A 16765-nucleotide genomic window follows, 5' to 3' on the forward strand; every position below is an offset into this window, starting at 1 on the left:
TGCCTAGCATGGTCATTTTAAAACCGCAGTCAGGGCAAAACTAAGGCAGGATCATCGGGTATTTAGTAAGGATCTAGGAAATAAAACTTTTACAAGTTGCATTTTAAAGTAGTAGTAAAGTTGACTTAAAAAATAAATCTTCTCCATGCAACTAGCACATTATGAAGAACTACCTTAGAACGAAGCCCTCCAGCGGCGCGCTGTCACTGCTGACAGGTCTCCCATCTTCACCCGGTCTTCCTTCTGGGTTTGCAGGCTCTGGCCTCTTGATTGGCCAGGTCGCGATGATGTCAATCCCTTGCGCACTGCGGCACACAGCTCTGAAGGAACGGAGGAGCAAAGTGCAAGCGCCGGTCACGTCACCGGCTGCAGGGGCACTGAGTATCTTCTAAACGGTGCACATTTAGGAGATTATTCCTTGTACCTACAGGTAAGTTTTATTATAAGCTCACCTATAGGTACACGTGTCCAGTGGGAGTTCCTACTTTAATAAGAACCAAAGGTATAACGCAACACGTATGATTGTATTTTTGGGGGTAATCTACATTTTAGCTTCGGTTCACATCAATGCATGCGACTTTGAGGTCCGACTATGTGTGACTTCATTGAGCCTTGCTGCGACTCAGTATTAGATGTCAATGCAGGTTGCAATGAAGTCGCACAAATATAGTGCAGGAACCTTTTTTTGGAGTCACTGCGACTCCCGTTAGAATGGGGCCATTGAAAGATATGGGATGTGATATGTCATGTGACTTCAAACTCGCAAGTCACATGATGTGAACCGGAGGGCTTAAGCACAGTAGAACCGTTTTGAAACTATGTATCTACATGTCTCACTTCATCACAAAAAAGATGGCTTCAGTTTTTTTTATTTTAGTAAAGTGGGCAGAGCCATGCAAATTTTTTACCCCAGGGACATTTGAGTTACAGATGCATCCTGATATTACAGAGCCCCTTATTCTAAACACAGGCTGGTTGGCCATCCTCCAGTGTATTGTATGGAAACATTGGCTTCTGTGAAGTAGGTCTTCAGTAGACAATGCTGATTGAACCCTCTGTGTAGTGCAGTTCATATATACACAGTTTTTGGATCTCGTATCAGAACTACTTCCCATGCAAGTCAGTGGGAAAACTTGAAACGGGTTGATGCATATTTGATTTATGGCGACCAGATACAGTTAAAGTAGTTGCAAACCATTACATTCTGTGTACCCAGTGAAGTGAATGGCATCGGGTGATACACAGAAATGAAACAAATCCTCCTACATCAGTTGTACCTGTTTATATGGAGTTGTCTCTTCATCTTTTCAAAGTCCAGAATTTATACAGCTTGTCCAAGATGTAAAAAAAAAAGGGGGTAGAGAGCTGGAAATTTACTCTGCAGAGCTCAGTGAGGAGAGCTCTGGGACCTGATTGGAGGGAAGAGACACACCCCCCCTACACACAGGAACAGAGCTGAGGCTGTCAATCTGCTGGAGATCCCTCTCCTGTCACCATTTTTCTCTTGGTGTCAGGAAAACTTGTCAGAAGCAACTCATGTTGATGGCAGAGGAAGGAAGTAGCAGACATAAATGACACTTAGTGCTCTTGAGTCAGACAAGTACACACTATAGAGGATTATACTTTGTTCATGTTTCATGTCTGAGGTTTACAAACACTTTACTTTTTTGAAGAAAATGCTGCCCAAGGTCAAGCTGGTCACACAGGTAATTTAATCACCTTAAAATTAAAGTATTAGCCCACATTCAAACTTGAGCAGAGCCCATTTCTAGTGATGTGAAGCATTTTTGGGGCATATTGCAGGTGTTTTTTCATGCATTTTCCAGCTTCAGCAATTTTGTTTCCTGGGCTGGGCAAGGGAAGTAGAGCAGTTCTATAGGGACTAGGGAAGAAGAGGAAACATGCAAAACATGCATATCGTTCATATACAAGCACTCACATTGAAACCTGTAGGATCAAAAACATCTAAATACACATAAAAACAGAACCACAAAAAAAAGCTCATGTACTTTCTTTCTGCGTGTAGAGCGATTGAGCGTACAAATGTGAACAGGGACAATTGGATAGCATGGGGGTTCTGTGCAGTTGGGGAAACAAGCGTAAAAACACTCAAATGGGAGACTTGCAGGTTTGTGTTATCACTCTTTACTTACCTGTCCCTTACTGAACTTACCATGGATTTAAACCATTGAGGTTCTCTTGGTGTTTTGGTGTTGCTGCTTGTGTTTCCAGTGCTGCTTTGTTGTCCGAAGTACAATTTGTTCTAAACTTTGTTCATGCAGAAGGAAATTAAGCGAGAAATTGAGAGAAGGAAGATGGGCAAGGAGATGCTGGATTATAAGAGGAAGCAGGAGGATGACCAGGCGCGGCGGGCGCTGGAGGAGAGGAATAAGGAGAAGGCAGAGGAGAAAGCTGCCAGGGAACGTATTCGACAACAGATCGCCCAGGTGAGTGCTCCTATACTCGTTTCCTGGATTGCAGGTGCAATAACAACATAAACTACTTGGACCTAAACTGTTAGTGCAATCTGTTCATTTACATACAGTTAGCTCCATATATATTTGGACACTGGCACAATTTTCATACCTGTTTGCCACCAGAGTGAATTAAAATGAAACAATCCAAATGAATTTGAAGTGCAGACTTTCAGCTTTAATTCAAGGGGTTGAACATAAATATGAAGTAGATATTTTAGGAACTGCAACCATTTTTAGACACAGTCCCTCCATTTTCAGTGGCTCAGGTGTAACTGGACAAATTTATAGTCATAAAAAAAATGTTCATTTTTAATATTTTGTTGAGAATCCTTTACTGGCAATGACTGCCTGAAGTCTGGAACCCATGGACATTACCAAAGACTGGGTTTCCTCCTTTCTGATGCTTTGCCTGAAGTCTGGAACCCATGGACATTACCAAAGACTGGGTTTCCTCCTTTCTGATGCTTTGCCTGAAGTCTGGAACCCATGGACATTACCAAAGACTGGGTTTCCTCCTTTCTGATGCTTTGCCAGGCTCTAACAGCAGCTGTGTTCAGTTGTTCTTTGTTTGTTGGTCTTTCTGCCTTTAGTTTTGCCTTCAGCAAGTGAAATGCATGCTCAATTGGGTTGAGATCAGGTGATTGACTCGGCCATTGCAGAATGTTCCACTTCTTTTCCTTCAAAAGCTCCTGGGTTGCTTTTGCAGTGTGTTTTGGATCATTGTCCATTTGTACTGTCCAATCAGCTTTGCTGCATTTGGCTGAATCTGGACTGAGCGTATATCTCCAAACACTGCAGAATTCATACGGCTGCTTCTGTCTTCTGTCACATCATCAATAAACACCAATGACCGCCACTGGAAGCCATGCCTACCCATGCCATCACACTGCCTCCACCATGCTTTACAGATGACGTTGTGTGCTTTGGATCATGAGCTGTTCCAAACCTTCTCCACACTTTTTTCTTCCTGTCATTCTGGTACAGATTAGCCTTCGTTTCCTCCGTCTAAAGAATACTTTTCCAGAACCGGTCTGGCTTTTTTAGATGTTTTTTGGCAAAGTCTAATCTGACTTTTCTATTCTTCAGACTTATGAATGGTTTGCACCTTATGGTGAACCCTCTGTATTTGCTCTTGTGAAGTCTTCTCTTGATTGTTGACTTTGACAATGATACGCCCACCTCCTGGAGGGTGTCCTTCACTTGTCTGGATGTTGTGACTGGGTTTTTCTTTATCATAGAGAGGATTCTGCGATCATCCACCACTGTTGTCTTCCATGGACGTCCATGCCTTTTTATGTTGCTGAGCTCACCAGTGTGTTGTTCTTTCCTCCGAATGTACCAAACTGTTGATTTGGCCTCTCCTAATGTTGCTGCTATCTCTCTGATGGATTTGTTTCATTTTTGAAGCCTTACAATGGCCCGTTTCACTTGCATGGACAGCTCCTTTTGAATGCATGATGTAGGTTCACAGCAATAGATTCCAGATGCAAATAAAACACTTAGAATCAACTTGTTGCCTTTTACCCGCTTGATGAAGAAATAATAGAGTAGCCCACACCTGGCCATGAAACGGCTTTTGATTCAATTGTCCAATCACTTTTGGTCCCTTGAAAAAGGGAGGATGGCTACACTTTAAGAGCTGTAATTCCTAAACCCTTCCTCCAATTTGGATGTACATACCCTCAAATTAAACCTGAGAGTGTGCACATTCAGCCCATGTCCATTATATAACTATAACTTGAATATGTTTTGGTAAATACCTGAAAAAACTAAAATTGTGCCTGTGTCCAAATATATATGGAGCTAACTGTATGTATATGAAAAGATAGAAATGTAATCTCACCACCAGATCACATACTATATTCTGGCTGCATTGATGCTCTTTGAATTATGCTTTTATCATTGCTTTTAAGTTATATCTGTATTTCCAATCTTCAAAGGATCGTGCTGACCGTGCAGCTCGCTATGCAAAGAATAAGGAAGAACAAGATGCAATCAGAGCAGCAGAATTACAAGCCAGGCAGGCAGAGATGGAAGCCAGAAGGGATGCAGCACAGAAAGAGAAGAGGTGATCCATTTATATGATTCTGCATGTAGCTGGGCTTATAAAGCTGAGTGCATGGTGATTGCCTGCTTCTAGGTCAGTTCACTGTGTAGCTGAGCTGGTGCTTTCCATACAGTTCATTGAACCATGCAGGAAGCACACCATTGGGGTTAGAGTGCCATGTCCTACTGACACACGCGGTCTCCAGACATCTGTAACATCTGTGCAGACGTGTGCTGCTTGTAGATGGTTTCAGGTTTAATACAATAGTGCAGGGTGTGTACAGAAATGTGTGAATAATCCTAAACCTTTTGTAATTGCTTCTCAGGACCATTGCCAGGATACAGTTCCGACTTCCTGACGGTTCTTCATTCACAAACCAGTTCCCATCAGAAGCCCCACTAGAAGAAGCACGGCAGTTTGCTGCACAGGTTTGTCTTTTAGTATTGGGGCTCCTGTACACTGCAGCTGATAAACTGACATTCAGGAGCTTTTCTGCATTTTTTTTTTTTCAGCAGCCCCTGAACTCTCCCTAATGTTTTCCTATGTGTCCATGTACACATCTTCATTTACAGGCAGTTGAGTTTACAGTCGGTTTTTTGAACGCACCAAACTTGCGTTCAGGAGTAGATTTTATCAGCATTCCAAACACTTGTAAGCGTGGCTAACCACGTTTTAGAAGCGTATTTTTAACTGTTCCATGTCCAGATGCTGTCCGGAGCCTTTTTTCATCATCAGAAATGCATGCAAAGCGTTTTCCATGTATTCAAATGGACCCGGTACACCACCACAATCAGTTGCAGGTTTTGCGTGAAGGAAGAAATGCTAGAACGTGCCGCATTATGCTCATGATGGGATCCATAGTGAATACAACCAGAAAAGACAGGTCATCTCAACACATACTGCTCTCTCTGCTTCTGCTCTCTCTATTTCTCTCAAAATGTCTGAAAAAGTTAATTTTGTACTAATTTTCAGTGCATTCTGAGCATTTTGGAAGGTCTCCTGATATCTTTAAAAAACACATCAAAAGCAAACACGCATACAGTCAGGTCCATAAATATTGGGACATTGACACAATTCTAACATTTTTGGCTCTATACACCACCACAATGGATTTGAAATGAAACGAACAAGATGTGCTTTACCTGCAGACTGTCAGCTTTATTTGAGGGTATTTACTGTTGTAATTCCTACACCGTTCACCTGATTTGGATGTAAATACCCTCAAATTAAAGCTGGCAGTCTGCAGTTAAAGCACATCTTGTTCGTTTCATTTCAAATCCATTGTGGTGGTGTATAGAGCCAAAAATGTTAGAATTGTGTCGATGTCCCAATATTTATGGACCTGACTGTATTTATAAGTAAATAGGTCACATTTCAGTCACACATTTGCAAACTGCGACACATTAGGAGATGTGCCGACTTTTTTGTTCAATGTCCCCCAATCACTTTATTGCACATGAAACTATTTAAAGGATAAGTTCATTTTTCGTACCATGTTACGAATGGAACAGTCCTCGCTCTCTCCTGCTCCCCCTTTTCACAGCTAGCGGGGGATCTTCTCCTCCCTGCTAGCTCTTACAATTTTTAAAAAACACGGCCGTCCGGCTGCGTCATTCATTCACGGTGTTCTGTGAATGAACTACAAATCAGGTGAACGGTGTAGGAATTACAACAGTTTGCATATGTGCCTCCCACTTGTTAAGGGACCAAAAGTAATGGGACAATTGGCTTCTCAGCTGTTCCATGGCCAGGTGTGTGTTATTCCCTCATTATCCCAATTACAATGAGCAGATAAAAGGTCCAGAGTTCATTTCAAGTGTGCTATTTGCATTTGGAATCTGTTGCTGTCAACTCTCAAGATGAGATCCAAAGAGCTGTCACTATCAGTGAAGCAAGCCATCATTAGGCTGAAAAAACAAAACAAACCCATCAGAGAGATAGCAAAAACATTTGGCGTGGCCAAAACAACTGCCTGGAACATTCTTAAAAAGAAGGAACACACCGGTGAGCTCAGCAACACCAAAAGACCCGGAAGACCACGGAAAACAACTGTGGTGGATGAGTGAAGAATTCTTTCCCTGGTGAAGAAAACACCCTTCACAACAGTTGGCCAGATCAAGAACACTCTCCAGGAGGTAGGTGTATGTGTGTCAAAGTCATCAATCAAGAGAAGACTTCACCAGAGTGAATACAGAGGGTTCACCACAAGATGTAAACCATTGGTGAGCCTCAAAAACAGGAAGGCCAGATTAGAGTTTGCCAAACGACATCTAAAAAAGCCTTCACAGTTCTGGAACAACATCCTATGGACAGATGAGACCGAGATCAACTTGTACCAGAGTGATGGGAAGAGAAGAGTATGGAGAAGGAAAGGAACTGCTCATGATCCTAAGCATACCACCTCATCAGTGAAGCATGGTGGTGGTAGTGTCATGGCGTGGGCATGTATGGCTGCCAATGGAACTGGTTCTCTTGTATTTATTGATGATGTGACTGCTGACAAAAGCAGCAGGATGAATTCTGAAGTGTTTCGGGCAATATTATCTGCTCATATTCAGCCAAATGCTTCACAACTCATTGGACGCTTCACAGTGCAGATGGACAATGACCCAAAGCATACTGCAAAAGCAACCAAAGAGTTTTTTAAGGGAAAGAAGTGGAATGTTCTGCAATGGCCAAGTCAATCACCTGACCTGAATCCGATTGAGCATGCATTTCACTTGCTGAAGACAAAACTGAAGGGAAAACGCCCCAAGAACAAGCAGGAACTAAAGAGAGTTGCAGTAGAGGCCTGGCAGAGCATCACCAGGGATGAAACCCAGCATCTGGTGATGTCTATGCCTTCCAGACTTCAGTCTGAAATTGACTGCAAAGGATTTGCAACCAAGTATTAAAAAGTGAAAGTTTGATTTATGTTTATTATTCTGTCCCATTTACTTTTGGTCCCTTAACAAGTGGGAGGCACATGTGCAAACTGTTGTAATTCCTACACCGTTCACCTGATTTGGATGTAAATACCCTCAAATTAAAAATGGCAGTCTGCAGTTAAAGCACATCTTGTTTGTTTCATTTCAAATCCATTGTGGTGGTGTATAGAGCTAAAAATGTTAGAATTGTGTCGATGTCCCAATATTTATGGACCTGACTGTAAATGTGGTATGCAAACGCGGCTAAACTGACGTCTTTTAACCTACGTCTTCCAGCAGTCCGTTTCCATCGTTCATAAGTGTTTTCCAAACATTCCGTGTACATGGAGCCTTAGTGATTTGGTACTGCAGAATGAGCCCATTGAGCTGGTTTTGCAGTTTCTAACTGACTTGATTAGTAATTCCTACTCACTGTGCTGAGGCAGGTTTGGAGAAACACACATGGCTGTCATTGATCTCTGCTCAGTACAGTCCTGGCCTGTTCCTGATTGTTTGGACACTGAAAAAGTCACTACATCCATGAGCATTTTCCTTTGTCCATGGCAGCAAGAAATGGCTATGGGGCTGTGAGACCATCTGAGAACAGAGCCGCATGTATGCGACACATGTTGTACCTTTATTGTACCAGCAGGTGGCAGTGTGTGATCTCTGAATAGGGGGTTCTGTTTACCTGTACAGTATATGTTGGAATTCTTAATATTTGGCTCAGGATTCTGTGCAACTTGCAGGTTCTAACCAGGGTGGATTTGATTTAAATCAAGTTTATTTAAATCACTAGTGAAAAGAGTCGATTTAAATGTTTTTTAAAGAGCAACTGTCATCTCTGTCCCACAGTGTTTCCTCCTCTGACCTGCTGTTGACTCACCGACAGTCCCATTCACTTTAATGGGATGGCTGGTGATGTGGCAGTGACACAACAAGGTGAGGGCCGTGCCGGCAGCAGGTGAGTGGATGCCCGCTAACAGGCGCTGTTATGATGGATCTGAAATGACAGGTGCTCTTTATATGTAAGGAATCCGACTCGTTCTTGCTGGTAGTTAGAATCTTTAATATTTGCAAACTAAATGAAGGTTTCCTTTTTAGAATAATAAGCTGTCAGGTTAGTAAAACAGCGATATCGGAACCAATTTTAGTAAAAGGCAAAAGATTTATACGATCCGAAGAAAAACCAGAGTAGCTGGAGAACGACTCAAATTCTTTTATTTCATGTTTTTTCTCATGGTTACTGTGAAATTGTGTGAATGCATCAATGCAGTGCATGATCTCGGCTTTCAGAGCTTGGATTCATTGAATGAGTTTACCAAAAAATGTAAATATTTCAGAATATACAGCCTCATGCTACATAACTAAGCTCCATTTCATGCAGAATAAACTCAATTATTAATCTATCTTAAATAGAAAACTATCTTTTAGGTAGATTTTTACTTCAAAAATATTTTATTAAAATTTGATAAAAATTAAAAAAAAAATCAGATTAAATCTGATTTAAAGAAAAATAAATAATTTTTGTATCCACCCTGTTAGGCCCCTTTTTACATGGAACAGAATCAGCAGACAGATCCCTCGTTGAGCAGTGGGGAGCGGGCAGATGACAAGTCCTAGTCTGCTCCACTTGTGCAGAGCGAACACAGGCGCAGTCCGCTCTGCTCTATAGGCGGTCAGGTGTAAACAGGCTGACTGTCTGTTTACACCCAACTGCCATTCGATCCGCCCAGAGGGAGGAGAGTAGATTCCCTTTCATTTGTTTTTAGCGGATTGGATTGGAGGTAGGCAGGTGCAACCGGTTACAAGTCCGTGTACATCCGCTGCTCCATAGAGGATAATAGACGGTCTGACCAGGTCCACCTGAAAAACAGACAGGCGGACAGGATCGAACCAGTCGTGTAAAAGGGGCCTTAATCTCAGGTGTGTAAATGCGTATGTGACATAATCGTCAACAGAACATTTGCTAAGACTGGAGCAGTCAGAATCTGGAAAAGCTGCAAAGCAACCAATTGGCTTCTAGTTTTTTCTGTCCTAGCTTAAAGTGAAAAGTAAAGGCAAAACCTAACTAATTCTAAACCTACTCTCAGCCACATTCTAAGCCGAATCTACCTAGCCCTGTAAAGAAAAAAAATTGCTATGCTTACCTGTTCTGCAGCCGCTGTGGTCCGGTCCCCAGGCTGAGCTGTCAGCGGCAGCTTCGGTGCATAGGAGTGTGCAGGAGAGGCAGTCAATAACGGAAGCCCCATAGTAGCTCTATGGGTGACCTCACTTCCCAGGCATTTCCCAGACGTTGTCGGATGTCTTCTGCACACAGAGGACATTGCTGGAGACTGGAGCAGCTGCAGAACAGGTAAGTATAAAGATTTGTTTTTTCTTTACAGGGCTAGATACAGGGATTGGACTAAAAAATGGAAACCGTACACGATTTACGGGTGTGACAGAAATTGACATTTCTCGCATATATGTGAAAATCTTCATCCTTTTTTGTCCTTTTTTTTTTTTTTTTTTTTTTTATTATTATTATTATTATTATTTGGAATCCCCAAACATTATATACACAGCTCAAAAAAATTAAAGGAACACTTTGAAAACACATCAGATCTCGATGGGGAAAGATCTCATGCTGGATATCTATCCTAATATAGACTGGGTAATGTGTTAGGAACCTAAAAATGCCCCATCGTTTGATGAAAATGATCGACCTACAGAGGACTGAATTCAAAGACACCCCAAAAACAAAGTGAAAAGATGATGCAGCAGGCGAGTCCATTTTGCTGAAATTTCATTGCAGCAACTCAGAATGGTCCTCCGTAGTTTCTATGGCCCTCATGTGCTTGTATGCATGCCTGACGACGTTGGGGCATACTCCTAATGAGGCGATGGATGGAGTCCTGGGGGATTTCCTCTCAGATCTGGACCAGGGCATCACTGAGCTCTTGGACAGTCTCAGGTGCAACTTGGCGGTTCAGATGGACCAAAACATGACATCCCAGAGGTGTTCTATTGGATTTAGGTCAGGCCAGCGTGGGGGCCATTCAGTGGTATCAATTCCTTCATCCTCCAGGAACTGCCTGCATACTCTCACCACATGAGGCCGGGCATTGTTGTGCACCAGGAGGAACTCAGGACCCACTGCACCAGCCTAGGGTCTGATAATGGGACCAAGGATTTCATCCCGATACCTAATGGCAGTCAGGGTGCCATTGTCTAGCCTGTAGAGGTCTGTGCGTCCCTCCATGGATATGCCTCCCCAGACCATCACTGACCCACCACCAAAACAGTCATGCTGAAAGATGTTACAGGCAGCAGAACGTTCTCCACGGCTTCTCCATACCCTTTCACGTCTGTCACATGTGCTCAGGGTGAACCTGCTCTCATCTGTAAAAAGCACAGGGCGCCAGTGGTGGAACTGCCAATTCTGGTGTTTAATGGTAAATGCCAATCGAGCTCTATGGTGCCGGGCAGTGAGCACAGGGCCCACTAGAGGATGTCGGGCCCTCGGACCACCCTCATGAAGACTGTTTCTGATTGTTTGGTCAGAGACATTCACACCAGTGGCCTGCTGGAGGTCATTTTGTAGGGCTCTGGCAGTGCTCATCCTGTTCCACCTTGCACAAAGGAGCAGATACCGGTCCTGCTGATGGGGTAAGGACCTTCTATGGCCCTGTCCAGCTCTCCTAGAGTAACTGCCTGTCTCCTGGAATTTCCTCCATGCTCTTGAGACTGCTGGGAGACACAGCAAACCTTCTGGCAATGGCCCGTATTGGTGTGCCATCCTGGAGGAGTTGGACTACCTGTGCAACCTCTGTAGGGTCCAAGTATTGTCTCATGCTACCACTAGTGACACTGACCCTAGCCAAATGCAAAACTAGTGAAAAACAGAAAAGATGAGTAGGGGAAAAAAAATGTCAGTGGCCTCCACCTGTAAAACCATTCCTGTTTTGGGGTTCATCTCATTGTTGCCCATCTAGTGCACCTGTTGTTAATTTCATTAACACCAAAGCAGCTGAAACTGATTAACAACCCCCTCTGCTACTTACTGACCAGATCAATATCCCAGGAGTTTCATTGACTTGATGCTATACTCTGCTCAAGAAAATGAAAGGAACACTTTTTAATCAGTGTATTTTCTGAAAGCAAAGGGCCTGTAGAATAAAATGGTTTACAATTTTTATGTCACAAGATATTTGCACAGCAATTTATCAAACACAAATTTTCAGGACAAAATGCACTTTAATGAATCTTAGTGCTCACATAAACACAATATAATACCCAATGTTTTGTCTAAAAATAAAAGATAATGTTGCGCAGAGTAAATAGATACTCAACATGTTGCTCCTTTAAAATTGCGCTTGCCTGTGTAATGATGACAAAGTACGGTACATGTAATTATCCATAGGTAACGCTTTAAAAACCAATATTTTTGGACTTTTTCATTTACATAGATAAAAAAAAAATCCCAGTGATGAATAAATACCACCAAAATAAATCTTTATCTGTCTCAAAAAAATGCTAAAAAATTCATATGGGTACAGTGTTGCATGACCGCGCAATTGTCATTCAAAGTGTGATAGCGCTGAAAGATGAAAATTGGCCTGGACAGGAAGTGGTTAAACGTTTACTGTTACATACTGCACTTAGCTTGGAGCCTCCTGTTCTCTCTTCTCTCCTGATCTTTTCACACAGAGCTGGCCCTGCTCCTAAGGACTGCTGCCGCTACCATCACACCGTCCCCCAGAGACGTTATCAGGATTTATTCATTCCACTTATATATTGTATACGTATTTATCATGTGCTGTTGCCATATGCACCTGAGCCATTATCCTTCATAGACTTGCATATTTGAGATATTTATACTCCATTAACTATTTGTTTCCCTCCCCTCTCCTCTTCTAAATTAGAGTTTATATACCCCTGTGCGCTAGAACATTTCCCCCACCCCCCTTCACACAGCTCACAGGAACAGAGCTGAGGCTGTCAATCGCAGACTGTGTGCTGGAGCTCCCTCCCCTGTCACCTTTTTATCTCTTTCTGTCAGGAAAACTTGTCAGAAGTGACTCATGCTGATAGTGGAAGAAGGAGGCAGCAGACAGAAATGACACTTAGTGCTCTGGATTGAGACAAGTACACACTATAGAGGGATATGTTTTGTTTATATTTCATGTCTGAGGTTTACAACCACTTTAAGCCTTTTGGCTGTAGGCTGTGCCAAGTGCATTTTTTACACTGATCCTATTGGCTGATAATATAGCTGATTAAATGTGTTTGCAATGATCTTAAAGTATTATTTTTACACTGTGCTTACAGACCGTTGGGAGCACCTATGGTAATTTCTCCCTCGCCACCATGTTTCCCCGGAGGGAATTTACCAAAGAAGACTATGGGAAATCTCTGCTTTCTTTGGAACTGGCACCTAGCGCCTCTATAGTGCTCTTACCAGTAAGTCTACACCGAATTGTGATCCTAAGGGAAGGGTGCTTGTATATAACGAGATACCATCTATGGATTTATTTAGATAGGTGTTTGTGTGGCCTATGGCCGAACGGTGGCCGGCAAATGTCATCAGCGTTCCGGGTGGACGCCATATATCGTCCTCCCGCACATGCGCAGATTGCGCTCCTGCAGAGCCGCGCAGCGGCGCGATCTGTCACCGGCCGTGTACCTCGGATACGGCCGATGACCGATCTGAGTATCGGCCCCCGTTGCCGGTACCATGTGACCTGCTGTGACCAATCACAGCAGGTCACATGACAGTTGTATACAATGGATGGCTTCATTCATGCCATCCATTGTATACTAGTGTCTAGCTGTGAATGGTCACAGCTATTCACATGCACATGTCATGTGATTAGCTGTGGCCAAATCACAGCTAAGCACAAAAAAAAAACCCTGAATGAATCGATGTCATTCAGGTAAATGCTTGCTTATAGCAAAGTAATTCTTTACTATAAGCAAATTGGGGAAGTGATCAGTATTTATTTTATTTTTTTTTACACAAAGTAGTACAATATTACTATGGTAACATTGTACTACTTTGGTCATAGTGAAATATGAAAACAAAATCTTAAAAAAAAGAAAAATTAATTTTTTTTTCATACTGTCACCAGTCAGTGTCCCTGATCACCGCCATGCCAGTTATATGACGACGCTGTACTGCACTGGTGACAGTATGTAAAAAAAATGGTGAAACTAATTTTTTTAATTTTTTCATTTTCTGAAAAATTATGACAAAAAAAATACAACTTCAAAAAACTCGCCATGCCTCTTATGAAGTACGTTGGACTGTCTACTCTGCAAAAAGGGGTCATTTGGGGATATCTGTACTATTCTGACATTCTTGGACCTCAAGAAATTAGATTGGCTGTCAGTACTTCAGGATTGATCAATATTCAGATCTATACCATAGTTTAACTCTATAACTTTCCTACAAACTAAATAATACATCTTAATTTGGGTTATTTTCACCAAAGACATGTAGCAGAATACATCTCGGCCTAAATTTATGAAGAACAATTATTTATTTGTAAACTTTTATAACAGAAACAAAGAAAAACACGTTTTTTTAAAAAAAATTTTGGTCTTTTTTTGTTAATTTAGCAAAAAATAAAAACCCCAGCGGTGATTAAATACCACCAAAAGAAAGCTCTAGTTGTCTAAAGAAAATGATAAAATTTTAGTTTTGGTACAGTGTTGTATGACCGCGCAATTGTCATTCAAAGTGTGAGAGTGCTGAAACCTGAAAACTGGCCTGGGCAGGAAGGTGTAAAATTGCCCGGTATTGAATTGGTTAATATACAGGATTTATTATTATTATTATTATTATTATTGTTATACAGGATTTATATAGCGCCAACAGTTTGCTCAGCACTTTACAATATAACGGGAGACAATACAGCAACAATACAGTTCAATACAAGAGGGTTAGGAGGGCCTGATCCTGGGAGCTTACAATCTAAGATGATAGATATATATATATATATATATATATATATATATATATATATATATATATATATATAGATCACCTTCTAGAACTTTGTTACAGATTGTGATGAAAAATGAAAGGGTCCTTTTAAGCTACAAGACCGACAACCACAATTTGTTTCATATATCTGATGCACAGCAACGTTGGTTCTTGTTCTTTGTCTGGTTTATGTGATCAGTTACTTGTCCTGTCTTACTGATAAAAGACTGATTTTGTCATTCTTTTCTTTTACAGGCTGGCAGACCAGCTCGGGCTGTAGTACAGTCATCAGATGGTGGTATATGGGGGCTTCTGGGTACACTGTTTTACCCTCTTCTGGCAGTATGGCGGTTTATCAGCAATTTCCTGTTCAGCAGCCCACCTCCCGCACATCACTCAGACAGGGCAACCTACCCCCCGCAGGAGAACACAAATCCTACATCATCCAACAATTCAGAGCCAAAGAGGTAAGTGAAGTCTTGTGAATTATCATTGTACACAGCGGCTAAATGGTTAGCACTTCCGCCTGGCAGTATAACGGTCATTGATTTGAACCCCAACCATGGCACCACCTGCCTGGAGTTTGGCGGAATAGTGCGCCATTGTTGTAATCAATGAGAAGACTAGTACCCCATTGTTGCTATCAATGAGAAGACTAGTACCCCATTGTTGCTATCAATGAGAAGACTAGTACCCCATTGTTGCTATCAATGAGAAGACTAGTACCCCATTGTTGCTATCAATGAGAAGACTAGTACCCCATTGTTGCTATCAATGAGAAGACTAGTACCCCATTGTTGCTATCAATGAGAAGACTAGTACCCCATTGTTGCTATCAATGAGAAGACTAGTACCCCATTGTTGCTATCAATGAGAAGACTAGTACCCCATTGTTGCTATCAATGAGAAGACTAGTACCCCATTGTTGCTATCAATGAGAAGACTAGTACCCCATTGTTGCTATCAATGAGAAGACTAGTACCCCATTGTTGCTATCAATGAGAAGACTAGTACCCCATTGTTGCTATCAATGAGAAGACTAGTACCCCATTGTTGCTATCAATGAGAAGACTAGTACCCCATCGTTGCTATCAATGAGAAGATCCCAGCCATGGCACCACCTGCCTGGGGTTTGCATGTTCTCCCTGTGCCTGCGTGTGTTTCCTCTGGGTGCTCTGGTTTCCTCCCACACACAAAGACATGCTGGTAGGTGAATTGGATCCGGTCTAAATTGGCCCTAGTATGTGTATGTATGAATGTGAGTTAGGGACTTTAGATTGTACACCCCTTGAGGGTTAGGGACTGATGTGAATGTACAATATATATGTTAATAAAAAAAAAAAAAAGTGCGCAAATGGCGCTATATAAGTATCTGAAATAAATAAATAAATAGTACACAAATAGGGGACATGTTGGACTTCTGCAGAGAGACCACTGCTTCCACACAGTCCGTCTCTGCAGCGGTTGGCTTACTTACCCAGGCTGTGTCTGCTTTGTAAAGAAAATGAACTGTGAAGCCCCTTTCACACTGGTGCACTTTTGGCACGCTAAAATACACCTATCCAGCACCACAAAAGTGCATGAAAATGATTCCCTTTTAAATCCTATGTAACTGTTCACATTGCTGGCCTGCATTTTTAACAGCGTTGCATGCTGCATCCTTGGTGTGCTTTGCAAAAACACACCTACCATTGTAAGTCAATGGGAACACTTCAAAAGCACACCTCATCTGCATGTTTTTTGAGTCTTCTTTTTTTTTCTGTTTTTCTGGGAATCGGGAAACTAGAAAGCACACAAAAATGCATTAGAAGTATTTATTTATTTTTTTAAAACCATACCACATTTTTAAGCCCAGCAGCTTTAAGGGGCTTTAAGACTTTGAACACATTTTGTATGTACGTGTAATACAGCTAGATAATTTAAATTGAACATTTTATTTTGCATGAGTTGCAGAGGGTAGAACGTCTGTTAATGTGTTTTTGCTGTATGTGTCTCCGTTTGGGAAAATTTCCCTTTTTACTTCCTGTTTATTTTGAGTGAGGGAAAAATCTCCCAACTTCCGGTCTGTTTGAGGGGTGTTTGACAACAGAACAGGGTGTTGGGACAAATCCTCCCAGTGACAGACCCCATATTTTCGTTCTGTCGAGCTGCATTTAGATACTGAAACAAAAAATTAGTTCCAAGAGCATAGCGCGTTTATGATTGGTGGGTTTTTTTTTGTTTTTTTTTGCCAATTTTATATTTTTGTGAAGCAAATTGACTTGGAGTAGATTTTAGATGTGCATCTAAACCTTGCTTTCCTCTATTTATTCCAGGTACTTATATAGCACTGTGAATTTACACAGCTCTTTACATATATATTGTA

General features: G+C 41.8%; 1 protein-coding gene across 1 annotated transcript in view; it reads left to right on the forward strand.

Annotated features, from left to right (window-relative positions):
* The window catches only part of UBXN4 (UBX domain protein 4), a 37967-nt gene that overhangs the window by 17901 nt on the left and 3301 nt on the right, over nt 1–16765 (forward strand). Inside the window, exons 6-10 of the mRNA XM_089664774.1 lie at nt 2283–2447; nt 4418–4545; nt 4850–4952; nt 12744–12875; nt 14656–14867. Of these exons, the coding sequence (XP_089520900.1) occupies nt 2283–2447; nt 4418–4545; nt 4850–4952; nt 12744–12875; nt 14656–14867 (740 nt within the window). The remainder of the gene's footprint in view (nt 1–2282; nt 2448–4417; nt 4546–4849; nt 4953–12743; nt 12876–14655; nt 14868–16765) is intronic.

The sequence above is a fragment of the Staurois parvus genome, unplaced genomic scaffold, assembly GCF_062004578.1.
Source record: "Staurois parvus isolate SC_StPar_1 unplaced genomic scaffold, SC_StPar_1.0 ptg002034l, whole genome shotgun sequence".
In the NCBI taxonomy this organism is placed as follows: Eukaryota; Metazoa; Chordata; class Amphibia; order Anura; family Ranidae; genus Staurois; species Staurois parvus.